Source organism: Protopterus annectens, chromosome 11.part0 (genome assembly GCF_019279795.1).
Source record: "Protopterus annectens isolate FY-2018-M chromosome 11.part0, PAN1.0, whole genome shotgun sequence".
Classification (NCBI taxonomy): Eukaryota; Metazoa; Chordata; order Ceratodontiformes; family Protopteridae; genus Protopterus; species Protopterus annectens.
Window position 1 is genome coordinate 520,510,786 of NC_056745.1, and position 24,423 is coordinate 520,535,208.

The following is a 24,423-nucleotide window of genomic DNA, read 5'->3' on the forward strand; positions in this document are numbered from 1 at the left end:
ATAGTTATATGTATATATATATATATATGTATATATATATATATATATATATATATATGTATATAGATATATATATATATATATATAGAAAGGTAGTAGTTTTAAACTTTGTCTACAACAATGCAGAACTCCTCCATAATTCTCAAAGTGATAATGTTATTGTTCAGCGTTTGACACTGTGGTAACATTACGTACGCAGATTGAATATAACATATTCAGACAATTACCCGAGTATTGGTTGATGCTGACATTACCAGCAACGTATACACCAACATTATGCTCATGAGCCTGCGCGAGCAAAGTTCAGAGTGTGCTGTCCTTACTTCTACATGTGTATGTAATGAAACCGTAAACATGGCGGCTGTAGGCTGGTCTAGGCTTTCCATTTTTCGGAGTAGGCTACTACCGGTGCTGGGTGCTGTTCTGCATCGGAGCACAGGTTCTAACTGTTCATCGATTGTGGGGTTCGGTAGCCGTTGCGATGGGGGCGGTGGCATTGGCAAGGGGGTTGCCGGATTGCTTGCGAGAGATTACAGCTCAGATGCAAAGGCTGAGCAGAAGCAGTTCAGAGTGCAGTTTCTTGAAGGAGAGGACTCAGGTAGTTACTGCATTCAAACTGAAGTCGTTCCCATTGTCCATTATTTTGCATTTATATTTTCTATAAATTAAAAGTTTTGATGTCACCGAATGCAGGTGCCTAAACAGTCAAATCACACTAGACAGCACAACAACTTTGCTGGCTAATGCCCAAATCACTTGCTGTAATTATCCATTTTAATATAATGCATATGTCTTCTGAAATACGTTGCAGTTTGTAGCCGTCACAAAAATGCATCTATGTGCCTATAGCGGTGGGAGGTAATTCTCACTTTTCTCAAAATCAGCATAAGCCTTTACAGCACAGTAAAGATCTCACAGGCTGCAGTTTGGTAGGTGAAAAAAATCCAGGATTGCAAAATGGAGTAAATTAATGGAGTAACTGCTGCCGTAACTACAGTATTCAATGGAATACTTTAACAGACAATTAATAGTATAATAAGCAAACATTCAGTCATTAAGTTTATTGATGCAGAAATTAGATTCGATGCTGAACCCAGGTGGCTAGAGTGATGGTTGTTAATCACCATCAAGCATCCATATTATGTCTTCTTTTCTCACGGTTGTTGTGGAGGATTGTACGTTTTTTGTGTTATTGGTCCCATTAGAAGCTAGTTCGCTGCTTTTATTGGAGGAGGGGAGGGGGGAGAATTTTATATGGAAGGACTTTTAAACTTAAAAAAAAAAAGATGGGACTTTATCCTTTCCCATCCACATTCGACCCAGCTGAATTTTATAAGGGGGAGAATTTTATATGGAAGGACTTTTAAACTTAAAAAAAAAAAAAAAAAAAAAAAGATGGGACTTTATCCTTTCCCATCCACATTCGACCCAGCTGAATTTTATAACTTGTGCTCTCTTGGAAGGACTTTTAAACTAAAAAAAAAAAAAAAAAAAGATGGGACTTCATCCTTTCCCATCCACATTCGACCCAGCTGCATGACTAGCTTTCCTGTTGCACAAAAATCCCTTCCTCACTTTTGCTGCACTAATTCCTGTGAGCCAGCATTTAGGGGCATGGCTAAAAAGCCTCCATTTCTTGGGGGGAGAATTTTATATGGAAGGACTTTTAAACTTAAAAAAAAAAAAAAAAAAAAGATGGGACTTTATCCTTTCCCATCCACATTCGACCCAGCTGAATTTTATAACTTGTGCTCTCTTGGAAGGACTTTTAAACTAAAAAAAAAAAAAAAAAAGATGGGACTTCATCCTTTCCCATCCACATTCGACCCAGCTGCATGACTAGCTTTCCTGTTGCACAAAAATCCCTTCCTCACTTTTGCTGCACTAATTCCTGTGAGCCAGCATTTAGGGGCATGGCTAAAAAGCCTCCATTTCTTGGGGGGAGAATTTTATATGGAAGGACTTTTAAACTTAAAAAAAAAAAAAAAAAAAAAAAAAAAAAAGATGGGACTTTATCCTTTCCCATCCACATTCGACCCAGCTGAATTTTATAACTTGTGCTCTCTTGGAAGGACTTTTAAACTAAAAAAAAAAAAAAAAAAAAGATGGGACTTCATCCTTTCCCATCCACATTCGACCCAGCTGCATGACTAGCTTTCCTGTTGCACAAAAATCCCTTCCTCACTTTTGCTGCACTAATTCCTGTGAGCCAGCATTTAGGGGCATGGCTAAAAAGCCTCCATTTCTTGGGGGAAGTACTTGCCTGTGATGGTGGATTGCCAGTTGTGCGCACACCAAGCAGATGGGCAGTAAATAGCTGTATGGAAACAAAAGAATGGTACTAACTAGCTATGATCAAATGTAATAGGGGTTCAGAATGCACTGGGAAGAGTCTGATAAAGACTCTGAAAGCAAAAAAATCAGCCAATTTACAATGTTTTGCTGTTTTAGCAAAATGGCAAGACCTCTCTGCCAAACATGTCTGTTTCCCAATATTTTAAGGGCTTACTTATCCATGGTATTTTTATAATCATTGGACTTGAATGGTTGTAATACTTCAGTGGGATTAATATTGTACCATACTAGGAGAAAAGTTAGTGTAGTGCGATCGCTTTAGAAGGGATCCTTTAACAACCACCAATTTAAATCAAAAACTCCCTTTTGGAATACTCATAGTGAGCAGACATTGTAGTGTAGTGTATTGGCTAGCTAACATCCATTATTCAGTTAATGGTAATTTTCATATTCCTGGGTAACCATAATTGAGCTCTTGAGCTTTGCTCTTGGGGTCATTAGATGATTGCTTAAGGACATTCTGAACATTTTATGTTTATTGACTGTACTGCAACTGTTAAACCTTGCAAAGAGTTAGGTAAAATGCATGTTTTTTTTCAGTACCTTTCAGAATCATGTCCATGAGTGTGCATAATGACATTTCACACCAGTTACAGTGCAAAGAGCTCAAATGTGCAGTCAGGAGTTCAAAACACCCAACTAAAGAAAAAAATTAAACAAAAGTTCTTACACTATTGTACTGTACATTTAACTGATTTGCAGTATAAATTATTTTATTTTTTTTTACATTTTATCATTGCTGTAACATTAAATTCCATTTACCTGCTGCAGTAATAATTTCACGATCTTAAGCTTCTTTCAAGGAAATGGCATGCACACCTTAAACAACAAATTTTTTCTGACTAATGTTCCTTGAAATTGAATTTGAAGAAAACGTGTTGGCCATTGTTTATACATTTAGTATAGATTGTCAGGTGGTAGCATGCTGTCTCTGAATCTGAAGTTCTGAACGTTGTGAGTTCCAGTACCATTTAAGGTTATACTTGAAACAACCACATCTGAAGACAGCACAGAGTGGATTGCTATTTTGATTGACGTGTAATCCATCAGCTAGCTTGTTAAACTGAAATACCTTCTACCAGTTCTGGTGCTGAAGTGTTAAGTTTTACGTGGTCTTAACAGAACCTATGATATTATTTTGAAGATTATTACTATATTTTGCTTGGAATTTACCCGTTGCTTTGCTTAACCATTTTGCCTTGTAAATTGGTGCATTCTGTATCTAGCGCGTGTGTGTATTTATCTGCGTAGTGGCTGTTGTCATATATTATCAACTTCACTGCCAGTTTTAGCAGTTTATGTGTAAAGTGATTTGAAGTAAGAAAAGTTCTGTATGATTGTTTTGTTTTAAGCTGAATATCTATGTATCTATCAGTTTATCTATCTGTCTGTATAGTCACATACACTTCTGGGTGAATATTCATCTACTTAACATCTATATACTTACCTAGGCAGAATCCACACCTAGTGTACGGGCAGATTGTCTGCTGATATAATTGCCCTCTCCTTGCACTATGGTTGCCCATTTTGGACTGCGTTTATTCCCCATGTTTTTAGTCCTGATTTATGGTCTGTTTATTTAAGATAGCTGTGTAATGTAGTGGCAGCACCATTCGTTAACCAAAAAAAGATGCTTGCTCTGTGCAAGGCTGACTGTTGTAGTAATAATATAACTTTCCTCAACCAGAACCTTCCATTTTCTGTTGTAGTTTACAGACTGAGTAATTCTTGTCCTGTAGTGCACATGGGTGGTTGCTTGGGAGAATGGAATTGGCTAATATATGTGTTAATTGTTGATGTATATATGCACGTGAAATATATTCGTGTGTGTGTGTGTATATATATATATATATATATATATATATATATATGTATATATATATATATATATATGTATATATACACACAGGACATACAGGCATATACTATGTGTGTGTGTGTGTGTGTGTGTGTGTGTGTGTGTATATATATATATATATATATATATATATATATATATATATACACACATGTAAGCCATTACAGGGGATTGTATGTAAACTCCATTTAATGGATAATTATGTCAGGTCTAACAGTAACTAAGAAAATATCATCTTCTTTATACAGACATTTTTTGATCACAGAGTTTACTAAGTAGGGGCAATGATGTGTTTCCTGTATATTTTGACTGGCTTACAGTTTCAAGGACCTCTGATTATTTGTTTAACAGGTTAGTTGGACTACATCAAGTTTAAGGATGGAAATGTGTGAATATGATAATTCAGCCTTGCGTATGGAATGTAAAACGTAGATAGTTTATGCTAGCATGAACATAGTTATTTGTAGATGCGCTTTTAAGCAGCTAATGACTATAGAGACACTTATAGGAATATGTATTAGGACAATTATTAATACAGCTGGATTTGCTCAAACTATTGAATAGATTAGAATGTTCATGCTAACTCATGTCTAACTACCAGTAAGATTGGAAAACTGTAATATTTGTTTACATTCTTATTATTCAGAGTTAACTAAAAAGGATTAAAAGTTGTGTCTTTTTGATAAGAATAATTTAAGACTAGGCGTTATGGTGTTTTTAGGAGCTGTTTTAAAGAGTTTGATTGGTTGTATGGATATAATTTAATCAGTAAGATTAGAACTGTGGGTTGGGGGTACTTTAATTAAAATAATATGTTAGACCTGCTAGCATTCTTTATGTTTCTGACACTGAAATAAGATGTTTTATGTATGTTTGAATGTGGAAATAGAAGTTGATACATGTGTTCAAATAATATAGTTATTAAGAACTTTTATGGAAGATGATAATAGAATTAAGCATTGTTGTAACTTTTATTATTGTTGGATCTGCTTAGATTGTTGATGTATCTTGTTTGAACATGTTGTGCATAGTTTCAAGTGTAAAAGCATGATGTATGTTTTCATGTTGTACAATTTTTAGGAAGAATTTTAAATTCTTGTTCAGTGGAGAAAACATTCTTTAAGAAGGTGAACTATAGTTATTGTAAGGATTGGTCCATGAGGAACTATTTCAAAAAGCTTGACTGCAGTTATTGTATTATGTTCCTTGTGCTGTTATTTTAGGATGATTTGCACAAGGTAACTAAAAAGATTATATTTTGAAACTTGGCATACCATGGTTCTCAAAGAAGCTAAAAGAAGAAATTGGTATTCTGCCAAATTTATGATTTGTTAGAATGCAAATAAATAAATAGCTTTCTCTTGCCTAAATTTGAGTATAAAGTAGGCTTTTTTGCTAAAAATTAAGGTTTTGGGTTCACCCTTTAGATCTGTGTACACATCGTTAAGTAGTTCTTGAGCCTTTATATGTGGTGGGTGCTGTTTGAGAACAAGGATGACAAATGAGAGATGCTATATCTCTGTGGAAAGCTGAATATTGTCTAGATAATATTTGGACAATCTGCTTCTGGGTTTTGTTGCTTTATACTCCAAAAATGCTGAAGGATGGTTGTCTGATGTTTGCGACCTTGAAGATGCCACACTAAGTTATCAGTTTATTACTATTTGGTGACATATGAAGCATATGAAGTGTGTGCTGTTGTAAGGTAGTAGTAAGGCACTTTACATGTTTAAAATTAGTTGATGTATTCTGGAAGAGATAATTTGATATACCTTGTAGCAAGTGACAGATGTGACTAGGGTAAGGATTTTCAGTATTAATTTATCGTATGACCGCAGAATGAGCATTTGATTGCCTTGCAAGCTGTTACTAGTCTTATAGAATGGTTACGAAATGCCACCCATATCGTCAGGAATCAAGGTTATATATTAAATGAGTCCATGTTGTTCCTTTTTTCTCTTTTTCTTGTAATTGTTTGGTTTCTGAGAAAATTGTTGTAGTAAGAAATCCAGTAACAGAACATTTGTGGAAATAAATTAAACGATTAGATAATGTGAGAGTTGGAGTACTTGAGAAATGTGGGAAGGAGGAAGGATATTGATACTGTTTTAAACAATCTGATATTTTAATTAATTAAGAGAATGCATACACCTCTTACAGGTATCTTATTGAAATATAATGTTGGGCATTTCTGTGTTGAGGAATATGTTTAGTGTCTGGTATTTATCAGTTTTCAGGGTAAAGGCATACATGTAATGATTCCATCTCAGTGGGTGGGTCTGATTAAAAAAAGTAGAAAGGTAAAGTGCACCATTGCACACAAGACTCACACTTATACAGATCATTGTATAAGATTAATACTGTGCTGACTGTATTGAGTAAGCCACTGTATTATTGTATTAAATCTTTTGGTGTAATGATTTATCAGGATTCAATAATGATGACACTTGAATGGATTAATGTAATGTAAGTAATAATTAATAAAGGTGATAAAAAAATATTTGCTCATTTTTATGTTGGGGTTACCCAGTTAACTTTGTTTTCATTAATATAATCATGCAGGTGAGGTTTGATATTTGGATAGACATTTAATTCATTCAAATATTAAAATGTGTACAGCAAGATTTTATGACTGAAACACACTCATACATGTTTACTACCAAATCTATGAATGATTTGCATTCACTTAATAAAATATTATGTCGCTAGTCAAATACCCTCACTGAAAATTAAAATATTGAAATTGTATTAGGTGAGCACTGAACATCCATATATTTATTTCTTGCAACCAGAATAAAAATATTGGTATTATTTTAGAATGTATGAGGGCAGTGACCAGATGCAGGCATACCAAGCATTAAGTGAGACCATTTATCTGGAGTGCATTTATAAACATGATGGCGTGGTAAGCAAGTCCCTGATCCTTGACTTGATGAACTTCATAAAAAGATAATCCGTCAGCGATCCAAGAAAACTGGATCCTGATTACTGGTGATGTGGAGTCTTCCCTCTCAACTGTAGCATTGCTACAGTAAAGGAAGGTGTGCAAACAATACACTGACTCCTTCTGACATTGGCATGTATAGTGAACTGTCATGTGCATAAATTGCCAAAACATATTTAATCTAATAATAATTAAAAAAAAAACAATCTAACTTACATTTTGGGCCGGATTCACGAAGGCTTGCACAGAGTCTAAGAGTAGAGTAAGACTCCATGCAGCCAACATGTCCGCCGAGCGATCCAGGAAGAGCTGGTAGGGGCGTGTAACAGAGCTCCTTAAACTAGTCCTACACGGACAGGGCTTGGATATGCAAATTACCTCAATTACAGGCGAAAGCTATGCAAATGAGGTAAATTTGCGATCCAGGAAACCCGAACCTGTCCGAGTAGGAGTAGTGTTATTTGCAGAAATGTACTCAGTTGTTAACTGAGTACGGTTCCGCAAATAGCAAAACAGAGCCATGACAGCTGCAAAAAAAGCATGCATTTACAGGAGGAAGCATGCCAATGGCCAAAAATACGGCCATTGTCAATGGGAAGTGATGCAAAATAGAAATAAAATAACTTTTTTTATCCCGATCTCCGGGATTTAACCGTAGCGCAGCTCCGCACAAATGCGCTGCGCCATAAAAAACAGAAAATTAATAATTAAGATCCACAAATGTGGATTTTATGGCTAAAATGAATTTACAATGCAAGTGAATGGCAGGCTGAAGACAACATGGCCACCGAGTAGAGGTTGCTAAGGGGGGAAGCTCAGTCTAAGAGATGTAACCAAGCATTAGTAGGCAATCCTGTGCAAATAAGAGTTAGGATAGTGAATCGCAAGTTTACATAGGAAATGAGCACAGTCAGTGGAGTGTAGGAGTAGCATAAAGGGGGTAACAGAGTAGAAGATAGGTGACATCACGAGGGGGGTATGTATGAAAGGAGTGAAGCTCATTGGAGCAAAGTGTCATGTGTCAGCCGACAATTACATATTATTGAAAGAGGTGTGTCAACAGGTAGGCCAGGTAAGGTCAAGAAATGGAAGGTGTATGCCGTGGATAACACCAAAGTTTCTTGCTGAGCGTGCATGCGCACCAGTAAACCCGAGTAAGACAGTGTGTGCGCGTTTAAGCTTGAGTAAGCATATGTAAAGCTGTGTAAACAGTTGTAAGCACGTTTGCACCGGTGCGCATGCGTTTTAACAAGAATAAGCAGGTTTTAGTCTGTGTGCGTGTGTGTTAGCTGGTGTGCGCGGTGCTCACCCCTGAGGAAACAGAAAGGAAAAAGGAAGCACACCAAATAGTAGGGAAGTTACCAGGGAGTACTAGCAGAGCTAGCAGGTGAAAACAATCAGAATCAGACAATTACCCAGGCAGAACACTAGCCCAGCCCAGCACCTAAAACACTGCAAACAACAGTCCATTATGTTTCTCTCAAGAGAAACTGCAACACTGCAGTAAGCTAATAGCAGTGAAAACTGAAAAAGCTGTACTGAGGCAAAAAATGTTAGGGGCTGCCATTGCTGTTATAAGGCGACATATGCAACATGCTGAGGGTGGTGATGATGCAAATGCTGCCGGGCAACCCACAGTGAGAAGACGGAGAAGAGTGTACAGGCCCAGGGTAACCTACCGGGGGCTACATGAGCTGGAGATAGTGGAGCGCTATAGAGTGGACAGAGACCTCTTGCAGCAAATTGTTGAGCTGTGCAGGCCACGCCTCACACACAGAACCAACAGAGGGGAACCCATCCCAGTGGAAATTAAGGTATGTGTTGGCCTAAGAATATTAGCAACAGGTACCTTCCAGAGACCAAGTGGTGATATGATGGGAATATCACAGGCATCAGCATCCAGGGTACTGCACCAGTTCCTGGATGCCATGTTAGCACATGTCGGTGATCATGTATACTTCCCCAGTTCTCGTGAGGTATTGGCCAGCAATATGCGTCTCTTCCAGCAAATAGCGGAATACCCTGAGGTAGTGGGTGCAATAGACTGCACGCACATATGCATCAAAGCACCAGCCGGTGAGCGGGGTAGTGTCTACTTCAACTGCAAGGGCTTCCCCTCCATCAACTGCCAGGTCGTGTCTGATGCCCAGGGCATAATACTGAATGTGTGTGCTGGCTGCCCTGGAAGCTACCATGATTCCCATATCTGGCATCTGACGCAGCTTTACCAGACACTTGCCAATGGGGACATCCCACATGGACATCTAGTGGCTATACACTGGAGCCGTGGCTGATGACACCTATCAGAAATGTGCACACACCTGAACAGGAATGTCATAATGAGGCACATGCACAAACACGAAATGTAATCGAGCATGTGTTTGGGCTGCTCAAATCACTGTTCCAGTACCTGGACACATCTGGTGGAGCCTTGCAGTACTCACCAACTATATGTACCCAAATTGTCATGGTATGTGCTATGCTACATAAAATGATCCTGCGAAAACGGCTGCAGCAGGACCAGCATGGACCTGGGCCAAACAGTCCCCCACCATTGTCAGGGCCATCACAGGCAGAGCGTGACTCGGAGGAGGAACAACCTGAGCCAACCCCAGTTGGCAGAAGGAGGCGTGCCCAGTATGCTTTGGCCTTGGCAAAGAGGCAACGCATAGCACATACACTGGCTCAGTAGGAACTCTGGAAATGATACCTCTCTCTGACCCGCACATATAGTAAAAGGGATGCCTACTTTGACACTACCTGCTGTCAGATATGTACAGGGAGTGTAGTATGTGCATCCGACGTAGGCAGCCCTGCATCAACACCTGAGGCATGATTGCCATGTGTTAAGCAATATAAAGCAGTGCTAAACAGCATTTACCACCATGTAGTATATGTAAACCAAATCACACACACCAAATAGTACAAATGTGGTCAATGTTGAGTAATATTGGCCAACGTCCAGCAATGATGGTTAATATTGAGCAATGTTGGACAAGCTGGGTCTAAGTAGGGCATAGCTGAACAAAAGCCAACATGCTCATAGTTGCTCTACTGGCCCTTAAGCAGTCTGGTCTGCTCAATATGAAAATATAAGTGGTGATGGTCCTCAAACCCAGGATACTGTGCACTATAGTCATAGTATTGAACCACTAAACCATGACAGTATTGCAGTGGTTAACCTGTATGAAGAAATGTTGATAAGTCTATGCAAATTATTCCATGGAAACCCTGCAGGCACAGCATAATCCCTGTCGAGTTATGACACAAAGGTGAGTCCTGCAGTAAGAATAGAACCTGACTTTCAACACACACAGTAGAAATGTTAATATTGGACATGTACACATACATCAACAAATGTAGTGGACCTCAGACAGCAACATACTGAAAGGTCACACTGGGCATGCTCACACACTTGAATACATGAGACAAATGTCAGGCAACAGAACACTAACAGTCTGAACTGAGCATGCTCACACACTTAGGCCATTCTGGAGTACAGCAGTGGGCCACATATATCAGGCAGGTGCATGTGTTAACCCAGGAACCTCTCACTATCCAGCAATCTGCCCTGTGCACACACTTATATGACAACAGACACATATATAATATAGTGGAACCCTGTCATAATCAAATATGTTCTGCAGATACCTAAGTGGTTCATAGAAAGTGGGAAAGCAAAGATGATAAAAACCTGCAAACAGTATCAGCAATAAACATTGTGCATCATGAACATTTTCATAGGTTCAGAGGTTGATACTAGGCTATCTGCCCTAGGGCATGTTCAAGCATAGCCAGAGTGTGTTTGGCTGCTGCAACCCAGTCAAATCAGAACACTGTGCCTGTGAATAGTAGGTCACACAAGATAGCCCATTTACGTTTAGTGTATTGTGCCTCTGTCTAGCAGGGACCCAGAAGATATCCCATGGGTACACATACGATCACCCATCCACTTGTCAAGATGTCACCTGTAGGTGGTCAGTGGGTGGCTCTGCTTATGCAAAACTGGGACTACACTCTGCAGTGAGTGGAGCCTTACGGATAATAGTCTGCCCCCCCAGCATGTCCTATCAACATCTGTGCTGAGGTATATGTCCCTGGAGTGTGTAGCTCCAAGGGAGTTGGATATCCTGAGGTGGAGCATGTCCATTAATTCTGGGTCAGATATTGCCTTAAACTACAGGCACACAACACATCCGTGTAGGTGGTAAGTGACTGAGTAGAGCTGGAGTTACTGTATCTGAACTGTGCAGGGCATCCATGTGAGTCCCTACATCTGCTTGATGAGTAACATTTATGGCCATTATAGTTGCTGCAGGTGTCGTGTAAGGTACAACCCAAATGTGGCATAGTAACCAAGCATGGTTGTGATGAGTATAGGGGCACAATGACCACATGTGATCAACATGTGAAACCATGTGGGATATGGTGGGCTATGTAGAAGTACTGTCTAACCACTTTGGCAATGTGATTGTCAAAGGCGAGAGTACGAACAGGTCGTGTCCCCAAACCCGTAACAATTACTACCGTATGTAATGGATTACTACCTCTGTGGTAATGTGTGGGCATGTTGTCATTCTCAAAGGGGATGACTATGCAACTAATGGCATGTAGCCGTAGGCCATGGCTCAGGCACCAGTCATCCTATCTCTGTGAGACCCTGTATGAATATGCATGTGCCAGCTGGAGAGTTGATTATGGCACCCAGTTTGCAGTCATCTGTGAACATAGGCAGCCATATCCCTCCTGTGATAGCCTGTACATCACACAAATATGTACTAAACAAGAGAGTTCCCAGGACTGAGCCTTGTGGGATGCCATGTGTAACTGGTGTATAGTCAGACATGGCACCTGCAACACTGAGCATGTGGATGCTATCCCTGATCCAGGTAGAAATCCATTGTGTGAGATATGTGTCGATATTGATGCCGGTGAGCCTATGCATAATGGCCGTGTGGGGTATTGTGTTGAAGGGTTGTGCAAGGTCCAGGCAGGCTGTGTGGACAACCGTCCCAACACTGATGGACCTGGTAACTGTTTAAAGAATACAAACAGGTCCAACAGGCAAGATCTGCCCACAACAATGCTGTAATGTGTAGGACCCAGTGTCTGTAGGTTTCCCATGTCTATGTTCATGAGTCCCATTACAATACGCTCCATAGCTTTGCAGAACAGGCTAGTTAGCCCTATAGGCTGATATTGTCTGTGGTCTGTTATGGCAGTATTCAGTGGAGTGGAACCACTATCGCTGTAAGCCATTCCGTGGGTACAAATCCTGTAGTAACCCTGATATTAAACAGTGATGTAATGTGAGGTTTAAGTCTGTCATGAAGGCCGTGTACAACACAGGCCGGGACACTGTCTGGTCCCATTGATGCTGTGTTGTCTGCTGTGGGGAGGGCAGCACTCACCTGTTTATTCGTGATGTCAGGGAGGTTACACTCTGTTGGGATGGACAGTACCTCCTTGGGGGGATGGGGGGGGACATCTGCATTGAACCTGTTTGCCAGGACGTTGGCAATGTCTGTGGGTTCAGGGTATGTTCAGTCAGTATGCAGTAACACACAGCATATCAGTGAGTGTCCAGTCAGGTACCTGAATTAACTGAAGAAGGCCTTGTGAGTGTCCGATGTGTCTGGTGCAATTGTCCGTTAGAAACGGGCCTGACATAAATACACGAGTGATTGTAGCTGTCTGCTAGTACAGATCACAGATGCCTTCCCTGTCTGGGATTGTGCTCTATCATGTAGTAGCTTCCACCTTTTATTGTATAGCGTATTAATGGCCGGGGTCCACCAGACAGGTCCCCTGCCATTGGAGGAGTGAGTCCAGGTGTTATTTTGGATAGCACGATCCATGCAGTCCACTAGGTGTCCATAGACTGTGTATGTAAAGGATTCAGCAGTCTGAGCCATACTTACCACTGACCCAGGGTCTCTGAAGGATACCTCCGTGGTATGGAGAAGTGTGACGTTTGCTTTTGGGAAGTTCACCAAGATTACCCAGGATGGGTGTGAGGACGGGATATGGATGTCCAGTGAGATAAAGTATGTTCTGTCCTTACCAATGAGGGGTATATCGCAGGTGTGGAACATAGAGTCCCCATGTTGATGATGATCATGTCCAATATGTTGTCCCCTCTTGTGGGTGTGGTGACCGGTTGTGCCATGGCATATGAGTTTACAAATTGTAGCAACTGTTGGGCGAGGGTGTTGGGGCCTGAGTACTATCCCCAGTCAATGTGTGTGTATTTGACATCACCCAATATAATGGTGTTTGTGGAGACCGTCATATTGTCCAGTGTTCCCCGGAAAGACGAGTGTGGTTGCTGAGTTTGTGAGTGTGGTCTGTAGCAGGCAACAAACCAAAAGGCAGATTTACATAATGTTAGGTGAATATGTATGGTCTGTGATGCTTTGTGCAGTGCTACCAACCCGGAGGTATATGTATCTGTGATGTATATGGATACTCCCCCTATTTATTTTGGCCATTCTGAGTTATGTGGTCAGAAAGCATGGTATGAAATATAACCTGGTAGTGCTGGTGTGCATGTGAGAGCCTGAACCATGTGTCTGTTAGTGCACAGATATTGCTATTCTCCATACTAAGGAGATTCCTGAGTATGGTCAATGTGAGGGTAATACATCTGGTGTTGAGCAGCATTACCCTCAGTGTCATGTACTCTGTAATGTCTATGGAGATGGGTCTGTCTTTTGAGCCCTGCTTAAATAAGTCAGTACGGTGGCAGCAAGTGCCTTAGCCAGTACTCAAAAGTCCAAGGGTGACAGGTGCAAGCTGTTCATAGGGAAGCTACGTGGCATGTTGAGCATGTCACCCCAGGCTGACAGACACTGTATCCCCTTTGAATAACACCAATATGTTAGCCAACGTGATCAGTTTGTTGGTATACTGAGACATCATACTTGGTGAGTGTAAGATGCTAGACAAGGTCAAGGTCATACTGGCCTGGGCTACATGATCAGAGAGTTCCTCTATATATCATGTCATGTGGTCCAGGGAGGAACGTCTGAGGTTGTATGCACCAGCATGGACAATGATGGAGCCAGTCCTGGACTTGCTTTGGAGTGACCTGAGTGCATGTGTTATGTGACGGATCCTGGCACCTGAGAGACAGCTCAAAGTGACTATTCCCTTGTTTGCCTGGTGAGTGGGACATCAGTATGTCTGACATTGTGTCACCCATTACAAGTGTATCAGGTGTGTTGTTTAGCCTGAAGGGCAGTGACCATGTGGCACACTGACATTGTGAACTATGTGATATGTGGGTATTGTAATGGAGTAGCAGTTGCTTGTGTGTCTGCTTTGGAGGTCTCTGCTGTTTAGGCAGAATGTATGTAGAGCCTCCGAGTATGTGTATGTGTGATAATGTGGTTTGATTGCTGTCACAATCGGTGTATGTGAGACTGATATGTGGTGTGTGTAGTCACCTTCATCACCTGATAGACCATGCCAGTAATGGGTCGAGAGAGCTCAGCCTCCTGTATGTCAATATTGTTGCATCTCTCACATATATCTGAGTGTGTTGGGAGGAGGAGAGGGTTGTCTGTGTACATGAGGCAGATGTGACATTGTGTCATAACCACAATATTCACTAGCTGGACTGGAGAGTACACACGAAACCGACCCCTGGACGTGCCAGTATATTAGGATGACATACTCTGTAGCCTGATCACAAAGGATCAGTAGGGTGTTAAGTGTGTAAAAGAGTATAACCGGGATTAGTGCTCAGGTTTGTTGGTGTTTTGTAAAGAGTAGCTGAGAAGAAGTCCAGACTGAGAATCATGACATGTCCTTCAGCTATGTCATAAATAGTAATGTACACTCATATATGTCCTGAGTCAGGGCCAACTGTACCTTACTGACAATGCCGACATCCTGTCAGACAGGCCCATATATACATAACCACCTCCCACTGATGATAGTCCCTGACATCATACCAGGAGATATCACATGTAGAATGGCTGATCAGCTCCCCCCAAAGCCAAAAGCATGGCAGCAGTTGGATTACAATGTTTCCCTATATGTGTCATGCATGCACTACAGAACAAACAGACCCTGCACCTGAACAGTGTGTTGAGCCTCACCCACTTCACAGGGTCTGGAACATACAGCAACATATGGCACTCTCCACAAGTGTGGGTTCACAGCACACCATGGGAAGTATAGTCTAGTAAGGCTATAAAGTCTGATCTGCAAGGCCATGGAGTGGATCATGGCTGAAGTCATAAACGGAGCTATTGGAAGCTGACACACAACCCTACCAACTGTGGTATGTTCATGTGCAGATCATGGTTCCCAAACATGCTACACCGTTTGCAAGGCAGCCACCCAGGACATACATCACTGAACAGAGCATGTCCCACATAGACTTTGCATAGCTCTTCATCAACATCACAGACACATGTCGTATCCACAACACCAACAATCTGTGCATAGATATGTGTTGACATATGAAGGGATGTCAATGTGTCCACAGATCGATCACACAAGGTGCGACTCACAGGGTCCTGTTCAAGTTGTTGATACCTGCTGACCCACATGGATCATTCCTGGGATTGCATAAAAGAAAGTGCACACACACATTTCCATGTCCAGTCTGATGATGTCAGCATCTTACAAATATACCAGGAGAACAGAAACCACCAAGTAAAGCGTAAAGCGCGCCAAGTTAATGCGTATCTCTCTAGTATCATAACATAGGTAGGGGTTTGAATCCTGCAAGTGCTGACAGTGTGTGTGTGTGTGTGTGTGTGTGTATGTGTGTGATTTCCTTTGAGAGGAGTAGCCTTTTTGGAGACTGGGAAAACACATTAAAAGAGGCACATCCCTCTTTGGAATGTCTGATGATGTCAGCATCCTACAAATATATCAGGTGAACAGAAATCATCCAGTAAAGCATATAGCGTGGTGTGTTAATGCATATCTCTCTAGTTCATAGGTTCATAGGTTCATACTAGGCTATCTGCCCAAGGGCATTTATAAGCCTAGCCCATAGTTATGTGGCTTTCGCCACCCCTTTAGTTTGAATAAAAACTATGCCTATCATTTTGCTGTGCCTCTGTCAAGCAGTGACGCTGAAGTAATCCCTGGGGTATATCTGCAATCTCCCATCCATTGGTCAAGATTCCTCTTGAACAAGACCAGAGAGGTGCTCTGCCTCACATGTACCGGGATTTTGTTCCACAGCATAGGGAGTCTCTGGGTGATGAATCTGTCCCTCCAGCACGTTCTATTTATAACCGTGTCAAGGTTTAAGTCTCCCGCCCTTGTGGTTCTGAGGGATCTAGATTTTTTGAGGTGAAGCATATTCATCAAATCTGGGTTTGACATGGCCTTATATGTCAGGCACAGGTCACCTATCATAACATAGCTAGGTATGGGTTTGAATCCTGCAAGCGCTGACAGTGTGTGTGTGTGTGTGTGTGTGTGTGTGTGTGTGTGTGTGTGTGTGTGTGTGTGTGTGTGTGTGTGTGTGATTTCCTTTGAGAGGAGTAGCCTTTTTGGAGACTGGGAAAACACATTAAAAGAGGCACATCCCTCTTAGGAATGTCTGATGATGTCAGCATCCTACAAATATATCAGGTGAACAGAAACCACCCAGTAAAGCATATAGCGTGCTGTGTTAATGCGTATCTGTCTAGTATCATAACATAGTTAGGTAGTGGTTTGAATCCTGCAAGCGCTGACAGTGTGTGTTAGTGTGTGTGTGTATGTGTGTGATTTCCTTTGAGAGGAGTAGCCTTTTTGGAGACTGGGAAAACACATTAAAAGAGGCACATCCCTCTTTGGAATGTCTGATGATGTCAGCATCCTACAAATATATCAGGTGAACAGAAACCACCCAGTAAAGCATATAGCGTGCTGTGTTAATGCGTATCTCTCTAGTATCATAGTATAGTTAGGTAGTGGTTTGAATCCTGCAAGCGCTGACAGAGTGTATGTGTATGTGTGTGATTTCCTTTGAGAGGAGTAGCCTTTTTGGAGACTGGGAAAACACATTAAAAGAGGCACATCCCTCTTTGGAATGTCTGATGATGTCAGCATCCTACAAATATATCAGGTGAACAGAAACCACCCAGTAAAGCATATAGCTTGCTGTGTTAATGCGTATCTCTCTAGTATCATAACATAGTTAGGTAGTGGTTTGAATCCTGCAAGCGCTGACAGTGTGTGTTAGTGTGTGTGTGTGTGTATGTGTGTGATTTCCTTTGAGAGGAGTAGCCTTTTTGGAGACTGGGAAAACACATTAAAAGAGGCACATCCCTCTTTGGAATGTCTGATGATGTCAGCATCCTACAAATATATCAGGTGAACAAAAACCACCCAGTAAAGCATATAGCGCACTGTGTTAATGCGTATCTTTCTAGTATCATAACATAGTTAGGTAGGGGTTTGAATCCTGCAAACGCTGACAGTGTGTGGTGGGGGGGGTGTGATTTCCTTTGTGAGGAGTAGCCTTTTTGGAGACTATGAAAACACAATAAAAGAGGTACATCCCTCTTTGGAATGTCTGATGATGTCAGCATCCTACAAATATATCAGGAGAACAGAAACCACCCAGGGAAGCATATAGCGCGCCATGTTAATGCGTATCCCTCTAGTATCATAACATAGTTATGTAGGGGTTTGAATCCTGCAAACGCTGAGTATGTGTGTGTCACAGGTGGTCAATGTAGTGTGGGTTTTGCTTTAACTACGGTATGACATATGATTAAAACAGTATGTGCATTGCACACATCGGGTATCTGCGTGGCAAATGAATATGTGTACATGTGACCTCATTCAGTACATAGGTGTGAAGCCTGCATACTACATGAACACATTTATTTCCTTCGACAGATTGTGCTGCTGCTTCTCAGATCATAGGTCACATATGTATGTATGCGACAAGCCCAGCCACTGTAGTGATCCGTGGCCAAGGTCATCTGTGCCACACACACCCATGACACGTACTATAGAGTACTGTGAGCGAGGGTAATTGCCTGGGGTATATGTCACACATGTTCATACACAACAACGACTGGCAGTAAAGGACAGTCATTATAGGTGTACAACAGCCCTGTGGATATGCATGCAGGCCCTTAATGTGTTATGTGAAACACCGATGGACCCCACAATACCTATGGATATGTGGATACCAAGGGACAGATGACATAACACGTGTCTGTCTGTACACATTGGTACCCAACATACATGTTGAGGGCTACCACCTATGTGGTACTGTCGGGATAGTTTGTTTGTGTCTTTCGGCTTTTCCCGGTTAGGGATCGCCACAGCGGAACTTCGGTCCACTAATGATTGGCAGTTGATTTTTTATGTACCGGCTTGCCAGGCCTGACGCACAACCTTCAATGAAGGTACACCCATTCACGCATGTCTCCACGCAGAAGACTCTTTAGCTGAGAATCGAACCGGACATTATGTCTCGTAAATGTGGGTGACTATGCCATAGTCGGCTTACGACTATACAGCATGTATTGGACAACAGGTATCTGTCTGTATGATACCCTTGTGTAGGATATGTGTCCCATCCAGGGAATGCAGTGTAGGCCAATGCATGCATTTCCAGATGTGGATGGACATATCCCTAGTGTGTTTGCATGTACCTAAGAGGGCTATATGCCACACAGGTGTGGTCCCAGGAACGTGTGGCGGTCAATACCACTAGTTACTGTTATAGTATAGTACCGGAAGGATCCAACTGTTACTGAGTTCCCTACAACTGTGTGTCATTTGTCAGGACATCATCTAATGATTGGTTATAGTCATGCTGTTGAGGTGGTGTATACTACCAGACTGCAGATCATTGACAGATATCAACAGTTATCACCCACAGCATAGTGTCAACCCATGTCATACACACGTGTACCCATATTAGTACATATCTGTAGTAGAATGCATACTGGCCATCGAAAGATACCATGAGATGTTAATGTGTACAACAGGGTGTGTCGCACAACCCACGTGTCCACTATGCAAGTACATGCAGACAGTGCGCACACACCATGTTCACAGATGTACACCTGCTAATTTGTAATGCACACATCACACACGTACTGTCCACTCACTAACACATGCTGGCAACACTGTACACTTCGGCCAAGTGGCACATAGGTGGACAATACATACTCAGACCTAACACTGGTGTAAACAATGCTACAATGACTATCAGAGCTGTGATGCATAATGCCTGCTCAGATATACCTACAAAGATATCAGTACACTTTCCTGTTGGCAACTTGCTACTATTGCTACACTGCTATAATGTTACCCTGTGCATCAGAACCATGTTAGCCTATTCCTGCATCAATGTGACAGATGACAGGAGGTGGCACAGGTGTCATCATATGCACAGGGTGTGTTGTTGGTTTGCCAGAGCCCAACATTGACCCATCCAATCAACATGTCTGTGTGTGTGTGTGTGTGTGTGTGTGTGTGTGTGTGTGTGTGTGTGAGGTACAACAGTACAGCATGGGCCAATGTTGATGTAATGTGTGTGTGCATGTGTGAGCCCTAGTTTGGTTAATGTGTGTGTCTGCATGCACACAAATCCACCATGTGGCTGCCATATACGGGCAGTTGTGGGACAGCCACAGACTGTACCTGCTAGGCTGTACAGGTCACTGTCTCTGGCCACGGACATGGTACCTGTGCCTGGCAGGGGTGCTACGGGCAGTATCGGGTACCAACCCTGACTGGGTGCTATCATCAGAGGCAGAGGTATGATGACTGGACCCATGCCCCTGCTGGGACTGGCCAGTGCCACGTGGTCTAGTAGGACGGTCAATGGGCAGGCCAGCCCCAGCATTGCTGGTGCTGGTACTGCCACTACGGGAGCGGCTGTGATCCGTGGTCCATCCACGATGACTGCCAGCTGATGCTGTTGCTGGCATGCATCCGCGTCGGCTTCCCATCCGTCCCGCACGGTCCTGGCTCATGGCTAACACATTGTGGAGGACATCTAATGTCTCCCTCCAACGGCTATCACTGACCTCGGTGTAATTCCGGATGGCACCGGCAAGGTCACGGATGCTGTCATTGATAGCAGTGTAATGGGCCCTCTGCGCCCTTAGTCGCTGTCGGCTGTACCGTTCCATACGTGCCTGTGCCTGCATTACAGCCCAGAACATACTGGAGGTTGTAATACCTCTGGGGGCATGTCTGCCAGGGGCAATACGACCAGTGGTACTCCCCCGAGAACACCTGGACCTCCGCCTATGTGGTACCATTCCAGTAATCCGGCTATGGATGCTGTGAGGGGATGCACATGCCATGGATACCACACTCTCCTGGTCATTGCCGACTGTATGCTGTCCCTCAGCTAAGGCCATTGGTGATGAGGGATGTATTGGCAATATGAGTGTGCGCATAGATGGGGTTGAACGCTATGTACTGTTGATTGGTGGACCAATGACAGACCCTAACAGACCTTCCTATACTACAATACATGTCTCATCATCTCCACTATTAGTGGCAGTGACATCAGGTTCCCTGCTGCATTCAGACACCCCTAACTCAGCACCTGTGGAAAGAAGACAGGAAACACACTTCACAATCTGTACATGATGTTAGCACACATGAACACATGCAGACATGAACACATGAGCACATGCACACATGAACACAAATACACTGCTCACCACAGCACATACACACACACACACACACACACACCAGCAATCCAACATATACACAGTAGTGGGTGAAGGTGGGTGACAGTATCACAGGGCAAACAGTCACCTCACACGTGTCAGCATGCAGAATATGTGTTGCTCAAGACCATGCAGTGCAAGTGTTGACGGCCCTATTTAATGACATTATACATGGCTGTGATGCATGTGTGTAGTTGTTCAGTGATTGTCTACACCCTGGAACACAATGTGTACACGGACACAACATTGCTTTGCAAGTATTATCTGCTGTGCAATGTCCTGTGCACCATCACTCAATGGTATACATACCATGGCTGCATGTGTTATCTGTGTGACACATAGATTGCTATGTCTGCTTACAGTGTCTGTGTCCATAGCGAATAATAGTGTGCACAGGTGTAGCAAATGCATGCAATGTACAGACATGGGATGAGTGGTGCATGTAGATGTGAAGGAATCCCAATGCTCGACATGGCCATTGTACAGTGGTTATGGTGAGTGTGGGACATATTGCAGATATGTCAGTGCCAGCCATGACATGGCATGCTACATGACTGCAACATTAAACACCACACATGCCCAATGTGTGTCATGTGACCTATGCACCCAATAGCATTCCAGGACATATATGTGACTCTTTGTACAGATGGCGACAGCTGTGCATATTGTGTATACTGGCATATGTGAGCACACACACAACATGCTGTGCATATTGTGTATAGGTGCATATGTTTGCACACACACAACAATGAGGTGCAAAGCAAAGACCGCTATGTGTAGTACTGTGGTCACTGTAACTGGATGGGGTGTACTACCATGTGCCATCATCATCATGCATTGTGTGGTCACTCACAGCTACTACTGTGTGACAGACCACCACCTAGCATGCTGTACCTGAACTGCAGTGCCGTGGCTACGTTCACTATTACACAGCCACTTTGTACATGGGTGTATGAGGTGCCCAATAGGGAGCATTGCCTAACATGACTGTGTTATGTGTTGAAGAGTGTGCACAGCCCCATGATAGGCCTCTACCCCTGAGGTACATCATGTGTGTGTGGATGACATGTGGGATACTGAGGTGTGACCTTACAGTGGGTGTGTGGTTACGCTATATGTAGCATGTCTTTGTGTACTCCGTATGATAAACGTGTTATGTTGTGTACAGTGTTGCAACTATGCCTATCCAATGTGCAGTACGGGGTTGCCACAACTGTGTCTTATGCTCTGTGTATTGCATGTCAGTGAGGCAGCTACTGACATTACTGAGCTGTGCAACGTCGTACAGCAAACATGCATGGCATGCATTATGCGTAGGTGTGTTACGTGTACATGGCATACACCTCACCTATAACATGCATATTTCATTACCAACATTGCAGTTATAACACACTTACCAGCATGGATCAGCTGCCCTGCTGTCACACCAGAGGGACCTACGAAAATATGAGAGAGTTAGTCATTGGCCACAACTGTGGCATTGCTACAGTGAGTATGCTAAACTGCAGTATAACAACAGTCAACAGTCACAGGTGTAGAGATATTATTCAAAATATCAGTATTGCACAACACTAGGCAGCAGAACTGCTAAACACACAGTACACATCTCACGTAGACATAATCTTACAATACAGTTAACTGTCGTCTACCGATAGGGCATGTTACCTGCTTGCTCCGGGTGGACGTGCTGGGTGGTTCCGGCCTCCATGATAAGAATTGTCAGAGGTTGATGTTGCTGTTGTCCAAAAGCCACCATGCTTAGGAGCAGCTCCTCCACTATGGTGAGAGGGGGATGAATGGCCACCCCACCACCTGTGGCATGCTGTTGTCTTTGGATATCAGACGCACGTCGCCGGACATGTCTAATTAAATCACTGCAGTGATGGCGTACCTGCTCATATGTCCGGTTATGCATGCCTATGTCATTTACCCGACAAACAAGTTCCTGCCACAGTGCAGTCCACTCCTGCTGGTGCTGGCTGCTTCTGGAGAACAGCATCGTGTACTGCTGCAATAGGCTTTGTAGTATCACCTCTTCCTCATCCGCTGTGTATGATGGATTGCGTTGGTGGGCCATCTGGCTGAAAAAGATATGAACAATATGTGTGAGCGAATCCTGTGGCACACTTTACACCTTTAACCACAGATATCACTTTACTGACATATATACCATCCTCTTGTCTGTCAAAGGTTACACACGTTCAGTACCACTTATTGGTTCTCTGGCCACAACTAACTAACAGTGCCTGGCACACTCTATATATCACACCACTATACAACTGTACCCGACACACTGTTTGTGACACATTGCACAACCTCAAGACAGGGGTATATATCACACCAATGCACGAACAGAGATGCCATCCATTGCAATGGATGCAAAGTAGAGGTACAGTAGTACCAGTCAACCACCCTAGTCATTGATGCCATAGCCCTGTCTAACAGATGTATACAGTTGTTACTATAGGTGGCATACTGCTGTAACAGAGTATATATGTTGCTGGATACACACGTATACCATGTAACACACATATGATTGCAGCCATTGTACAGGCATGATTACACACACATCAGACAAACATACAACACACCACTGTATGCCAACACAGATGAGCATTACCTGTGTACCATACAGTACTGTGTGCCACTACTTACACACCCTTATGCCTGAGTTTTGTCCTCTGTGCAGACTACAGGAAACACAGATGACAGTGTTTCCAAGCTATGTGAACACACACCATACTGTGCTGTTTAGGCTTACAGCTTTTGGTAGTACTACAGTTCATATGGGAGTTGGATTCACCAGCAGTACCACTCACTAAGCGTACATGTATTGCTTTAGCCTGCAATGAGACACCACATTCGTCAACAAGGAACTACGTCACATCATATGCCATACTACTATGTCTGCCTAACAGTACATTACACATCATTTGCTGTCCTCACAGCTAGGATAGACACTACCATGTCAGATACAACTTCACACTAAGCTATCACACCTTTACAGACCTTGCACACATTTAGCGTTACACTTATTCAATCTCACATAGCAGGTATTGCATTGAGTACATGTGTGAGTGCATAGTGTCATAGGTAGGTAATATGCTGTTGGCCCTAGGGCCTACGGCAGCCTAGCCATATGCTACCCTGGCCTTTGACACACATGTACTTTGATTTCACTTGCCCCTGCCAACCAGAACCACAGAGGTGTTTCATGGGGTGTATTACCAATCTCCCATACAATCATCAGGGGTATTTATAACAACTGCTAATGAGGAGCCTTGTTAGCTATTGCTAGGTGGTCTATTCCGGTGTATGGCATATCTCTGAGATGGGAACCTGTCCCTCCAGCATGTGCTGTTTAGTGAGCTGACAAGGTTTAGGGCCCTAGAGCGTGTATCCCGGAGGGATTGTGATATGTTGACATGGTGGTTGTCACCCAGCTATGGGTGTGACATACCTCTGTATGTTCGGCAGAGGTCACCTCTGTGTGGCCAATATGCAATACAGTGTAGATGTGGTTTTGTGAGTCAGTCTGCATAGTGCATCTGTTTGCGACCAGTATTACCCTTTGGGAGGTATGTCTGTGGCCT

General features: G+C 42.8%; 1 protein-coding gene across 1 annotated transcript in view; it reads left to right on the plus strand.

The window, feature by feature from the left end:
* The first annotated feature begins 300 nt into the window (after positions 1–300).
* The window catches only part of AUH (AU RNA binding methylglutaconyl-CoA hydratase), a 1,941,763-nt gene continuing 1,917,640 nt past the window's right edge, over positions 301–24,423 (plus strand). Inside the window, exon 1 of the mRNA XM_044088029.1 lies at positions 301–598. Within this exon, the coding sequence (XP_043943964.1) occupies positions 355–598 (244 nt within the window). The 5' untranslated portion in view covers positions 301–354. The remainder of the gene's footprint in view (positions 599–24,423) is intronic.